Below are 14592 nucleotides of genomic sequence, written 5' to 3' on the forward strand. Positions count from 1 at the left end.
TGTATAACATGGAAGACTTTTAATAAGGCAAACACTGGTTCCCAACTTTATCAGCTTCAATAGTGGGTTTTTATGTATTCAATTGTCCACAAAACAGAGTACACTTGTCCACCTGTACATTATTTATTTTAATACTATTTTAACTCATTCAAAATAAATCCCTTCCATAGTGTATATTACCCGCTGCACAGGTAGCAGAAGATAAAATGACCATATTGCAATTGACTATAGACTCATTTTCCCTTTCCATGTGGCACTCCTTCTAGGCCTGTTCATACTACAGATCATCTGCTCCCCTTCCCTGCTACCAAACCCCAGGCCTCATCTGCCTTTGGAAGCAATGGGGTAAAACATTCCTTCTAATTTATTGATATCCTGTGGATGCTCAGAGGGTGACCCCTTCTCAAGATAGTTGGGGTTTCATGACACATTCCTAAAAGCCTAAAGTTAACTCAGATGCCTTGGTATCCAGTTGGCCTCATGTTCTATGTGAGCTTCAATGAGCATCTAGGTTTCTAGAGCATCCTAGACATTTCACCTGTAATAGTAAAGGGTACCCCTCAGCAGGGATGCAACTTGTGTCAGATACTGCTCTAACCATTTTACATAGATCACCTCGTTTATAGTCACAATCCAGATGTAGTAGTATTACTATTTTATCAATGAGAATTAGATAAGGAATTTGCCCAAAGCCACCCAGGTAGTGATTGGTGAAGCTGAGATTTATTTATTTTTTTCCATGTCATAAGTTTATTGACAAACATATCTAGTATGCCATGAGTTAGAGTTTGATCCATTTCCAGAGGCTGTATCTCTTAAAATGCTCTTCATATCTGTTAAATGGACGAACTGAAACATCCTTATGATTTAAGCAGTTGGTGTCTTACTATAAGGAAGGGTGCAGCAAATGCAGATCCAAAGTACAAACACATCTTAACTAGTAACGCCCACTTGTTTTCCACTGAAAATGGCAAATTCTTTCCAGGGCCCTCCTCATAGTGGCTCCTACGGACCACAGAGGTTGTGAACCTCCGGATGCTGTGGCCCAACATAGCGCTGCTGGAAGCTCTGCGAAAGGCGGAGAGACCGAGTACGGATGAAATGGCGGCACCTCACTGTTTTCACGACCTTGTTCCCCGTGCACCGAAAGCTTTTTTATTTTTATTTTTTTTTTTGAGACGGAGTCTCGCTCCGTCGCCCAGGCTGGAGTGCAGTGGCCGGATCTCAGCTCACTGCAAGCTCCGCCTCCCGGGTTCACGCCATTCTCCTGCCTCAGCCTCCCGAGTAGCTGGGACTACAGGCGCCCACCGCCACCTCGCCCGGCTAGTTTTTTGTACTTTTTAGTAGAGACGGGGTTTCATTGTGTTAGCCAGGATGGTCTCGATCTCCTGACCTCGTGATGCGCCCGTCTCGGCCTCCCAAAGTGCTGGGATTACAGGCTTGAGCCACCGCGCCCGGCCTCCGAAAGCTTTTTAAGGACCGAAAGCGAGATTTAAAACCTAGTTTATCTGGCTGGATGTGGTGACTCATGCCTGTAATCCCAGCACTTTGGGAGGCTGATGCAGGTGAATCACGAGGTCAGGAGTTCAAGACCAGCCTGACCAACATGGTGAAACCCCATCACTACTAAAAATACAAAAATTAGCCAGGCGTGGTGGCACGCAGCTTAGTACTAGCTACTCGGGAGGCTGAGGCAGAAGAATCACTTGAACCCGGAAGGCAGAGATTGCAGTGAGCCGAGATCATGCCACTGCACCTCAGCCTTGGTGACAGAGCAAAATTTCATAAAAAAAAAAAAAAAAAGAAAAAGAAAAAGAAAAAAACCTAGTTTACCTGACTTCATGCTTTTAAACACTGACTGGTCCATAATTTTTATCCACTGTATTATATTCTGTCACGGAAAATAATTTCCTACTTTACTTCTTAAAAGTTATTTTAAAAGTAATTATAAGAAAAGTTGGAAACCACTAGGTTTTACCAAGGAAAGTGAACATTTTATTTCTGATTATTGTCCTGTAACAAAAATAATAGTGCTACAAGTTTGAATGGTGCTTTGCAGTATATACAGCTCTTCCATGTTTACTACCTTGTTCAACTGTTACAGCCACATGAAGTAAGTTATATTGAATCCATTTTGCAGATGAGAAATTGAGGCTAGGAGAGATGGATTGACTTCAGTAAGGACCCCCAACCTGTGTTCTGTAGAATCAGAATCCGAACTCTCAACCTCTAAAATGTAACTAGTATGAATTCCAATACGCTACAATTGACTTCCATTAAGCCACCTAAAAATATTGGAATTACAAAATAGGGGATTTATACTCTGCAAATCTTTCCAAAATGGAAACATGATACTTTTTAAAGATTGCTTAACAGACAGGGAAATTTCCAATTTGACACCAACTCATGAGTAATTTCCATAAATTATAGCCTTCATTTGCTACTTACCAAGTATTAGCAAGTATACAAGTGTTGACAAACAGAGTCAAATGCTTTGCTATTTTAACATTATAATTTGAGCTACAATGTAATAGATACAGGAGACAGGAATGGTAGATGCATTCTGGACAACTGCTTTTCCATGTCCTGCCTGCAGAGTTAGGTAACAAACAGCAGCTTTTCCTGGCGATGCTGGCATGTATGAAAAGCTGACGCCTCCCATTAGAATGAAGCATCTCTGGCATTTATGAGGGCACGTGATCCACATGTCTGAGGACCGCCTTATCCACCAACCCAGTTTTTTGTGGCCTCTCCTCCTTCCTCCATACCCGAGTCTGGACCACCTGCTGCACTTTCAGGCAGAGTTGCTGCAGAGTTGCTGCAGAGGAGACTGATGTCATTCCTGCCCACTGATATCGTTTCATTCCCTAATCCCTTCCTAATCGTCCGCCTCCCTGAGAGGCAAGCCTCGGGCTTCGGCACTGCTTCTGACATGTTCACAGTGGCGGGAGGTGTGGCAGTGCCTGCTCCCAGATTCACCCCACTCTGAAGCATAACCCCAGTCCCTGGTCTGTCCTCCTGCAGATTGATAACATCCTTCCTAGGAAAGAATCCTCCCTCTGCAGTGTTTTATACCAGTGTAAAATGAGAAGGCACAGAAGCAATTCAGAAATGCTAAACTACCAAGAGGAGTTCCTATCCATGGGAATTTCACAAATGAAGTGGAATGAGTAGAGAGAAAGTTCAGTCCACATAAAATAATGCACAGTTCCCATCCTGAAAGGTGTCCTTCTAATGACTTTAGAGAAATAAGAGAACACAATTGAATAAATGGGAGAGGTGAGAAAATGGGTTGAATGAAGCAAGGAGGAGAGAAGAGATCAAATGTGTGCAGTGTATGATTATTGCCATGTTTGCTATGTGCAGACAGTGTTCTAGGTTTATCTATAAATATATGTATATTGTCATGTAACTGTCATCTCCCATGAGGATAGTTACTACTGTTTAGCGCATTTTGAAGACAAGGAAATCAAAACATAGAGAACTTTAAAACTTTTAGGAAGGGGCAGAGTCTGGGTCAAACGTGGGAGTCTGGCACCCAGCTGTGGTCACACCACTCAAGCTTCTCCAGAAAGAGTCTGAGAAAAAGCAAAGGACGGTGAGAAACTTTGTTATGTTGGGGGCCACAGAGAGATGGAACAGACTGGGACAGATGGTGATGTAGCAGAGGAGGCTTTAAAGCCAAAACAAGGCCATGCCACGAGGTGCTTCAAAGCCAAACAGATGAGGGAACTAGAGTTTAAAAGCTGCTGGGAACTCACTTTAAGTGTATAGTGTAGTGATCTAATCCAAGGAATCTTTGGGGGGATTTACTGTTCATAGATTGAAATAGAAGCTGGAGGGTATAATCCTGATTTTAGATATTTTTAAGCATAAGGAGTTAACTGGGCTTTTGTATTTCTATATCACAAAGCAATGTATGTAGATGCCAGTGATCTTAAGATTGTTAAAACCTGCTGAAGTTCATTCCTTCTTCTTCCCTTCTCTCTCTTTTTTTCCTTTAAGAATCCACTGGCAGCCTGAAAAGATAATTCTGTGTCTCTTACCATAACTAATTTCTGAAGTAGTTCCGAATAATTTTCTTCTCCCACCGGGACACATATGGAATTCTGTCACTCGGATATCCCCCATCTCCTGCCCCGTCGATCTCAGTGCTTGTCACATAACTTGTCGGGCTACCCCAAGCTTCTTAGAAACTGAATCCTCCTCCTTACTGACTCTTCTCCCAAATGCACAGATGCAAAGCTGCAAGTCATCTATGATACATATGATATCCAAACATGAAATCATTTCCACATTTCTCCTTCAATATATAGCTCCTTTTCCTTCTGCTTGTCTCAGGAGACCTGTATTACTCTGTTTGAATTGTTGTGTTATCTTTCCATCAGATCTCCCTATCTCTACTGTCTTCCTCCCTTTCATTCTGCACATTAGACCAGAATATTCTTTATTAAACAGATTTTGCTCATAGTTATCTTATTTGGAATTCCTGTGGCCAAAAGTGACACAATTCTAACTCAAGCTTGCTTAAGCAAAATAAAAACTTGAGAAGGCAGTATGATTTCACTTCGGGCTTAAAAAGTGGGAATTACTGGTAGAGATTTGGCTTACCATGTGTCTGAATGCAGGTGTTCAAGTGATGTCATGAAAATTTTGACTTCCTCCTTCTCTAGGCTCCTTGAGCTTGATTCTCAGGCCAGCTATCTTCCAGGTGATAGCAAGATAACTACCAAAATCCCAGGTTTAATTTCTACTAGTTCGTCAACTTCTGTGAAAAGAGAAATTCCATTTTCGATAATTTCTGTAAAATCCCAGATTGCTTCTTTTTTTTTTTGACTTTATTTATTTATTTATTTATTATTTATTTATTTTTATTATACTTCTTATTATCCTCGTTTGATTCATGTGGACATTCCTGGTACAATTGTATCAAGAGAAATAAAAATGCAGGATGATCAATATGGGTCACATACATGCTGTCCTCTAGATGTGATGGGTGCCTTTATTATACTACATTAACTGAGTAGCAGAGGAGTGGTTACCCAATAGGAAATGAGGGTGCTTTCATCAGAATGTGAGGGACTGGGTGCTAGAATTATTGTTTTTTTTTTCCAGACAAAACCTAACATGTATCAATTATAATATGCACACCAGACAACTCAAAAACCTACAAGAATTTTTATTGCCATAGAGTAAATTAAGTAATATCATAAAATTGCAAAGCTAAAAAAAGACTTCGAAGTTCATCTTATCCAGCCAGCATCAGAGAAATACACTGAAAACAAGTAACAGAGCCAAGCCTGAAACTCAGATATTTTACTACCTAAAGCATTTTTTCAACAGTTTCCTGAGCTGATATTCAAGCTGGTTTTCAAGTACTCTTCATAAACACATACATTTTACCTACCTTCCTCACCATTCATTGGTCCCCAAGAATTCTAGGCCAGGTGAACTTACCTTCTCAATATCCCCGTACGTGCTTTGCTTATTTTTACATTTGTGCCTTTGCTTCTGTTTTCCTGTCATTGTGAAGTCATGTCTTTTTCATTTAGCCCAACCCAAGCCCATATCCAAGACCCAACTCAAGTTTTATTTCTCCATTAGCTATCACTGGGCTTGTTTTCCATTGCACTGAGAAAACTGAAGGAATCAGATGGGAATTTACACATGCTCCAATCACATCGCCTTGTCACCTACTTACATCTGCTCCCTCATGTGCCATATTCTTTCCTATTTCTACAGATCCAAGCTCCCAGTTGAAGCCAAGCCCTCCACTCGTACACAAAATTCCATCCTTTCATCTACTCAAAAACATATCTTAGCAATTCTCCTTTATCATTAGTATTTCTCTTTCTAGTGGATTACCACCACCCTTATCAAAATTGTCGTTATTTCTTCAATCTTATAATACCTATTTGACCTCATTTTCTTCTTCTCCGAGTCTGTAAGAAAAATTCAACCTGACCATTGTCTGTCTACACTGGCTATCTCTAGCTCATCTTCTCCCATTCTAACTTTGCCAGTCCCAATAAGCTTTTTGCTTCCACCATGCCAGCAAAAATGGTCTTATCAAGGTTGTAGTATAAGGTAGAATAACCTTGGCTGCAGTGAAAAACAAACCTGAATATGTTAGTTCATGTTTTTTCTTTTGTGATTACAAGTCCAGTTTGAGTGGAGGAACAGGTTGCCGAGGTATTTTCTCTTCTCTGGATCATTCAAGGACCCAAGCAGCTGAAGACTGTGTCATCTGACATGTTTTCCAAGGTCACTGGTGGCATTTTACCACTATCATCTGGATGTAGGAAAGACAGGGGAGATACAACTGGGTGGTTTGTATGGGTGAGGCCTGGAGTGAGTACACAGTACATCCATTCATTTCATTGTTCAAAGCCCAAGCTGACGGCCACACTGAAGTCCCAGGGAGGCTGAGGACTATAGTCTAGGTCTGTATCCAGGAAAAAGAGGAAGTGCACTTGGTCGACTACATTTGCTTTGTTAAATGGAAGAGACTGCTTTCATTGTCCGTATTCCTTGAACTGTCAGCAGCATTTGACACTTTAGAGCAGGTTTACTTCTTTAAATCTCTTTCTGCTCTTGGCTTCCAGGACATCATACCTGCACAGCGTGCCTCCTGCCTCTCCAAATGCTCTTTCCAAGTCCCTTTGCTTATTCCTCCACCTTTCTCTCTTTCAGACATTGGATTGTTCACTATGCTCAATGTTGGATCTCTATTCTTTTCAATCTATTTTCCCATTCCCGTTGGTTTTATACAGTGACATGGGTTCTAAATGCTGACAACTCCCAGCTGATTGATAAGATTAGTTGTATTGCAATCCTAGGTCTCTTCTAGTCCAGACTTGTATGTCCAGCTACCTACTCAACATGTCCACTTGAACAGCTAGCTGCCAACCTTAGCAGAGGCAAAACTGAAATCTGAAAACCCTCACCCCTGCCACATCCAACCTGCTCCTTCCCCAGGATTCCCTAATTGGTTAAAGAGATCTTGATTTATCTAGTTTTCTAGTTGCCTAGATCAAAAATCTTGGCTTCATCCTTCATACTTCTTTTTCTCTCATCCTACATGCAGTTAGTCAGCAAAATATTTTGGTTCTACCTTCCAAAATACATTCAGAATCCGAAAACTTCTCATCATTTCACAGCTACCACCCTACTCCAAACCACCATCATCAGTTCCCTGGCGTAACAGCATAACTTCTTGGTTGGTCTTCCTGGACTGTGTTTTCTTGACCCCAATGCCATTCCCAACACACCACCCAGAGTAATCCTGCCAAAGTAGGAGTTACAGCATGTCACTTTTCTGCTTGAATCTCTCCAAAGACATCTGGTTTTAAGTAAAAGCCAACATTTGTACTAGAACCTGCATGCTTCTCTATGATAAGCACCAATATTTTCTGCCCTCATCTTCAAATAGTCTCTCCCTTGTTCACTCACGGCCATTTTAGTTTGTGTTTTATTTTCTTTTGTTTTTTAGCACTCCAGAGAAGCCCCCATCTCAAGGCTTCTGTGTGTGCTCTGAGCCTCATCTATTCATGTGGCTCACTCTGTCACTTCGTGTAGGTCTTCTGTCAAATAGTGCCTTCTCAGGGGGAACTTTCCTAGCCATCCGTCTAAAATTCAAAATTTCTTCCTATTTTTATTACCCTTGCCTGCATTATATTTTTTTCTTGGCAAGTATTGCTAGCAAACATTACATATGTGTGTGTGTGTGTGTGTGTGTGTGTGTGTGTGTATACATATATATATGTGTGTGTATATATATATATCCCTCCAAATGAAAACTATATATGGCTTGGTATTTTTTTTAACTTCAGTATTTCCAGCATCTAGAGAAGTGCCAGATACAATTTACATTTGTGCTGAATGAATGAGTGAATGAACTACCCTAAATCACAGTGATTCCTACTTCCTCTGAACTTCTGTAGTGCCGTATCATTCATTTGGAATTTACTTGTAGTCTGCCTTTTTTTTTAACTTTTCATGAGAAAATATCCCGGATTCACGATTTGATCATCAACTCATTATATGGAGAAAGTATGGATATGACTTTTTTCAGACCCTCATGCCTAATTCAGAGGTGAATGAAAAGGAAGGAATGAATTATAGGAAGCTCACCAGATGGGTATACAGTACGATTGGTGAATGATGGACTGTGGAGGCCCAGGCATAATGGAGGCTGAACTCTAAGAAGGATAACTTAAAATTGCAGATTCAGGCAAAGGTGTTAGAGGCACCCAATAAGGGGAGGCAAGCTGAGAAGTGCCATATGCCGTTGGAATGAAATGTAGCTGGCCCTGACAAAATCAGTACTGAATCCATATGCCAACTTCTCTCAATCGAGTCTTCCTGTTTGTCAGAACTATATTTGGCAGATGCCATTCTGTTAATTTAAACAAATGGAAACAATCTACGCACTTGAGACAAATAGCAGACCCCAGATAGATCGTGCTCTTTTCTCTATGACACAAAGGTTCCCACTGAATCAATTCTTACATGTCGAAGGGTTAGGCGATGTGATTCTGAAACAAAATATAAACTTAGATTGGCTAATTTCCAAGTGCCCCACACTAGAAAAATAAAAGTGAAAGTGCAATCCTGGAATATTTTACACTCAAGAAATTATATTATTGGATGTTGTGTGTATGTAGATATGTACATATATATGCAAATACATATACATATTGGATGTTGTGTGTACATATATACACATGCATATATATATTACTGGGTGTTATGTGTATATAGTATACATGTGTTTATAGTATACATATGTACTATATATGTATTATATATACATATGTATTGTATACATATATACAAGACTGCAAAAAATATATTGCAGTATTGACTGAGATTGATTTATTTGTGTTGAGTCCCATACCCAGGCTAGCGCATCTTTTTCCTCCTATATGGTTTAGCAAACCATCCAGGGGAGAAGAGATGTATGCATATATAGGTGTGAGTTGGAAGGGGTGGGTTAGAGGGTCTGTGTCAGTGAGTACATGGAAGAATGGACAAAATCAAGAAACAGTGTTTATCCTGTTAGCATATGCCAAAGCATCGATTACACTGAGAAGAGACGGTTTGTTCTGATGAAGCTGCACAGCACACTGGTGTAGACAGGCTGGTGGAAACGTCACCAGAAGGCATGGAAAGAGGAAGCCAGGAAAGGGAGAGGGGTGGAGAGGTGGTGTGATGAGAAATCAGAAGTACGCTTTGTGAGAATAGGAAGCTCAGGGACGCATTACGGGAGGGCTGATGATGTGCTCTAGCATGCTGAGCTGCGAGTGCTGCCGCTGTTCACACCCACCATGTCTCCCATAGGGTGAACATCCTCAGTGTGTACAGCACTGCTCCAGTTATCTGCCTCCTATGCTGGGCTGCTATTGAAGATCACTGCTAGGTTTGACTGTGAAAGCAAAGAATTCTAACATCAAAAGAGAGTCCAAAAGGGAGACTTCCTAACTTCCTACTTGATGTGTGTTAAAACATATGCTGTCACTAAATCAGCACCGCTTTTAGGTTCTCTAATTTATCTTCTCCCCATTCTCAGGGACTTCTTCATGGACGGCTTTGCAAAGTGTCAAACTACATCAAGCTGCCTTGCACCCAGATAGGCTATCACATCATCATCACATTCTAACGTTGCTGCTGACCCTGGGTTGCTTTCAGTGTTCTCCTGAAATTCCATCACTTTCATGTACCCCTCAGACTTCCCAATTCACCTCTTGCCTTCATTTTCATACTTAACATGCCTTCTGAAGCTATGTCATGTAGACTGTTGTCATTAGGGGTAAGGAGTAGCTCTATTTCTGAGGAAATTATGGTGTGCGTCACTCTCAGAGTTATTGGCTCCACCTTCAGATCAGCATTTCCAAGAATCAGGCTCATTATTGAATGCACTATTCAACATCATGATTATGCTCCTATTCTTTCCAAATCAATTTCTCTTCAGCTTCTGTTAACTGTAGAGGGTTCTTATGTCTCTCTACTCAGATGACTCTCCTCCTCCTCACAGTTCTCATCTGAAAACATGAATTTTCTATCTTTTCTTTGCCTCTTACTGCCTCTCCCTTCTGTTATTTAACTTTACAATTGTATTACTTAACTCTGTCAAGTATCTTGACATACAGCTTGCACAAAAGCTGCTACCCATTTAAAAGCTCGTCTTATTGTTGGAAGACTCCTCCTAGATGAAAGATCTGTGGTTCTGCTTTGTGTATCAGTAGGTTCATAATAATTTCCATGGATAAAGGAGACAATAAATTTAACAAAACCCAGTGTTAGATGTTTTGTTAAGGCATGTAGGTCAACTCAAGGATGTTTACATATTATATGTGTATAAGCACCGACACCTTTAAATGCGTGACAGACAACACTCGGATAGAAGAGTGTCTGCTATGAAAATACAGATCCTTCCATAAAATGTATGTCATCTATTATAAAATTGTTGTATACTGAGTCATTATGATATAGATAAGAAAAGATAATGAGAGAGAAACACACCTGAATTCACTTATGTTCCATTTGGCCCTTAGCCTAGATGAGTGTCCAATCAAGACCACCATGCTGTTTTCACACCATTTGTAGGATTGTAAGTCAGTGCAGGTGACACTGGTTCACTGCCACTCCAACCCTGCCTTAATCATAGCTCTTTTTACCCATGCTTTGAGGCATTCAGACTCAGCTCTGACTCACTGAAGCAAAATTGGAGCATCTGGGTAGAGTGTCAAAACAGCAGAGCTTACATCAGTGAGACACCTCAGTGGCTTAGTGAAGCCCAGACTACAAATGCTACATCAGTGGCTGTTGAGAAGCTTCAGATTCTCTCGTATTAGGACCTAGACACAAGAACTCGTGAAAACTAGTTGGAAACCCACAATGACTTAGTATATCATTTTCCCTGTGATCTTAACTGAGTTTCTAAATATACGTTGATGCTAGTTATGAATACAATTCCACTCCTTAAAAATTCTCAATTATTGTATTAATCTTCTAGTTGTTTTCCTCAGCATGCATGCAATCATACTGACAGCTTGAACTGCTTAGTAGTATGTGGAATAGTACTTTTCAAAAAAAACAAAGAAAAATGGTAGATTTATGACATGCTCCAGTTTCATCTTTGGAAATAAGAATTAATGTTATTATTCTTATTTATCATTCATCAATGCTGAAAATGTATATTATTCAATCATAAATTATATAATCATGTTTTTTCTGTTTGTTCAATTAAGTGGCCTAAGTGAAATCATATAACCTTAGGTTTTGTTGTTGTTATTCATTTGCAGACTGGTGATGGAATTTCATTCTTTTGACTTCTAGATTGCCTGTAAGTAAATATTTGACCTTTTCTTAAAATTGAGAATTGATAAAATGCTCCATGTTTATTTTCACTTTTTTACATACAGCACAAAAATGATTCTAAGAGAAATATTTTTCCTTAAATATTCTGTATTTTTGCTGAAACTTTCTTGTTCATTTTATAAATTTGCTTTATAGAAATATTCCTGAACATCAGTGTCAAGAAAGTAACCCTCTAAATGCTTTGTGGCAAACTCCTGAAAATCTTATAATAAGTAATATAATTTATTATGAATACTATTACTATAAATTAAATACGAAATGAATTCAGGTCTGAAAATCTAAAATAATAGGTAACATGTTTTCTTCTTTTATCTGCATGCCAATTCACTTACTATTCACTGAAATTCTACTAATCAAGAATTTCTCTCAGATTTATGTGGACAATATATGACCTCTAAGGATCATTATTTTATTTTATTTTATTTTTATTTTTATTTCCTTATATTAAGATGGCATCTCTCTCTGTCGCCCAGGCTGGAGTGCAGTGGTGTGATCTCATCTCACAGCAACCTCCGCCTCCCGGGTTCAAGCAATTCTCCTGCCTTAACCTCCAGAGTAGCTGGGATTACAGGCGCATGCCACCATGCCCAGCTAATTTTTAGGAGAGGCAGGATTTCACCATGTTGGCCAGGATGATCTTGAACTCCTGACCTCAAGTGATCCACCTGCCTTGGCTTCCCAAAATGCTGGAATTACAGGCATGAGGCACCACGCCAGGATCACTATTTTAAAATGATAATCATTAATGGACATACTAAATTAGCTATTTGGAATCCAACTAGATCAATACAGTTTTAAAGACAAAAACTACGTGATGTTCAAGTGAATCATTGAGGTTCCTGTTCATTCAATGCCCCCGCCCCCAATTCCTGAAATGCTGTACAAATTGCTTTAAGGTTGAACGTTGATGGCGTGTGTTATGTGATGTGGGTATAATCAATTGGGTATGTAAGTTGTACTAATTGCTCATGTGTCTGCTGCTTGGTGCTGTCCTTTAACTAGTGACCTCACTTAGGAAATCTTTCCAGAGATGGGAAGAGAAGTAAATCATGACAGCCTTTACGGTTTTTCCCCTTTCCTTTGGCCATGTTTTGCCTCCCATTGGTGATCCTGGAAGATGGTAAAAATGAGGTCTTACGTTCTAGAAACATTAGGATTCTATTAAAGGACTCTTGGTATTTTTTCTCAACTTTATGGAGAAAACTAAATGGAATTGACTAACTGTATTTATATTAGGCTTTTGTTGTTTTTAGCATTGAGGATCCTCTCCCCTGCTCTGCTCTAGATTGGCCTTGTTTCATTATTTGTGTGCCGGAGCAACTTGAACCTATATCTCATGGAGTATATTTGTTACTTCAAATTCAATTGAATGAGTGCTGGGGAGATCGAGCTCTTCTGAAAGGTGTGGGTGGCTGTGGAGGAAGATCAGAGGGCCTTCGCAGTAGAGATAGATTGTCTGTGGTCATAACATTTCATTATTTCACTGCTGAATGTGCGTTCTAATTTTCTACAATGAATGTCCATGGGAATAACAACTTTATTTAGTATATTAATAAAGTATGATTTTTTTCCCGGCATCACAGCTCACATTGGAGCATAAATGTGTAGGTTTTCATACACATTTTCTAGAAAAGCCTTGAGCTTGGGTAAATTAACACATGACAATTGAACCAGACTCTGTATCAGGTTCCTAAAACATGCTGGTGCATCCCTATCATGGAAGAGTCTACAATAACATCTACAAGCTTATTTTGGCAATAAAGGAGAGGACAAAATAAGTTGGAAATAAGTCAGCATGCACCCAAGTGGACACAATTACTGCAACTGAGGGTGGGCAGAAATTCAACACTCTTTAAAACAAGTAGGTTCTTTTTAGAAGGAGGTGAAACAGGTCAAGAAACATACAATTTGACATGTTGTTATTGTGAATTAATTTCCTAGTCATTGTAGGTGTACCGTAACAGTTCTGGTGGTGATGAGTTTGGTTGGAATCTATGTGGTTCAAACATTTATTTTTAGAAGTGTTTGTCACTTTAAACTAATTAAGCAATTTCCTGATTTTAATGAATTTTCTGCTTGGAATCACTGACTGTAAATTTGCGAGACCAACTGGATGAGACTGGCCCATGGAAGGTGATGTTAACTATCCCCGTGAGCATTTCGTGTTATGAGTCTGTGTTTTTGATGCCTGCCTGCCTTCAGTCAGTGGGGTATTATTTTGAATGCTTTGCTTAAATATCAAGGCTTGTTCTATCTTCGGTGAAATTGTCTCTGGTCAACCTGTGCTTTAAGGAACAACCCAAAAATGTCACCACTGTTTTTCTGCTAGCCAGTCTACTTTTCTCCCCCACATTTGGGGAGAGTCATTTCAGGTTATGTTCAGTGAATTTTCTGCCGATGGTTGCTCCAAAGTGAATCATATGCAAAGATGCTCCAGGTGTGCTAACTACTATTTCATACCTGGACCAGGGTTGAAGTTCCTGATATAAACACCTCCCTGTCACTTTCACTCTCATTTGGGTCTATTCCCAGCAAGTCTGATCTCCTACCTTATCAGACCACTAGTGAGCTTTGAGCTTGATAAACAGTGCTATACTAATATACCCTTAATAAGCTGCTTCCTCTTTCTGGAACATTGTTTCTCTGCCTTTTCAGCTGTTCAAATCACAGTCGTCTTTCAAGTCTTCAGCAAATACTAGGCTTCTCCCATGAAGCTTGACCTGATGCCTCTCATCAGTATTAACGTAGGCCTCCATTCTCTCTCCAAGTATAAAAGGTTCTGAGGCCATTTAGTATATAACTGACAGTTCACCTTTTCCTGGGATTTGTTTATTCCTTTTTTGTTCATTGAATTATATTTTCAGTACTGTGAAAAAAATCTAACAGGTTGCCCTTCAAACAGTAGATGCGTAATAAATATTTACATTAGTATTTCAGTTGTTGCCCTAACAGTAGTTTTAAAACCTCTCATGCTTTAAATACTGAAAGATTTAGAGAGGTCTTATCTGTTTATTCTAAATACTCACAGGCGATTTCTACATTCTCATTTGATAGTTGTTTGTTTAGGCTGATGTTCCTTGATACTTTTCTACTCCCGGTGCATCAGAAAAATGTAATACTTAATTTGGACCATGATCAAATGGCCTACATGAAAGGTTTCACTCACTGATTCATTCATTCATTATGGGAACACTGAGATGCATTTGATCT

The 14592-nt window shown here is 39.7% G+C and overlaps 1 protein-coding gene across 1 annotated transcript; it reads right to left on the minus strand.

The window, feature by feature from the left end:
• Window positions 1–738: 738 nt before the first annotated feature.
• LOC117084864 (cytochrome c oxidase subunit 7C, mitochondrial-like) lies at window positions 739–1133 on the minus strand. Its single transcript, XM_033213306.1, has one exon. It carries the CDS (start codon window positions 1050–1052, stop codon window positions 861–863), a length of 192 nt encoding a protein of 63 aa, XP_033069197.1. The 5' UTR covers window positions 1053–1133; the 3' UTR covers window positions 739–860.
• Window positions 1134–14592: the final 13459 nt, after the last annotated feature.

The sequence above is a fragment of the Trachypithecus francoisi genome, unplaced genomic scaffold (assembly GCF_009764315.1).
Source record: "Trachypithecus francoisi isolate TF-2019V2 unplaced genomic scaffold, Tfra_2.0 Lachesis_group1, whole genome shotgun sequence".
Taxonomy (NCBI): domain Eukaryota; kingdom Metazoa; phylum Chordata; class Mammalia; order Primates; family Cercopithecidae; genus Trachypithecus; species Trachypithecus francoisi.

What these genes read in the sequence shown, in the direction of transcription:
- LOC117084864 (XM_033213306.1), bottom strand. Translation starts at nt 1,052, where the DNA reads ATGTTGGGCCACAGCATCCGGAGGTTCACAACCTCTGTGGTCCGTAGG.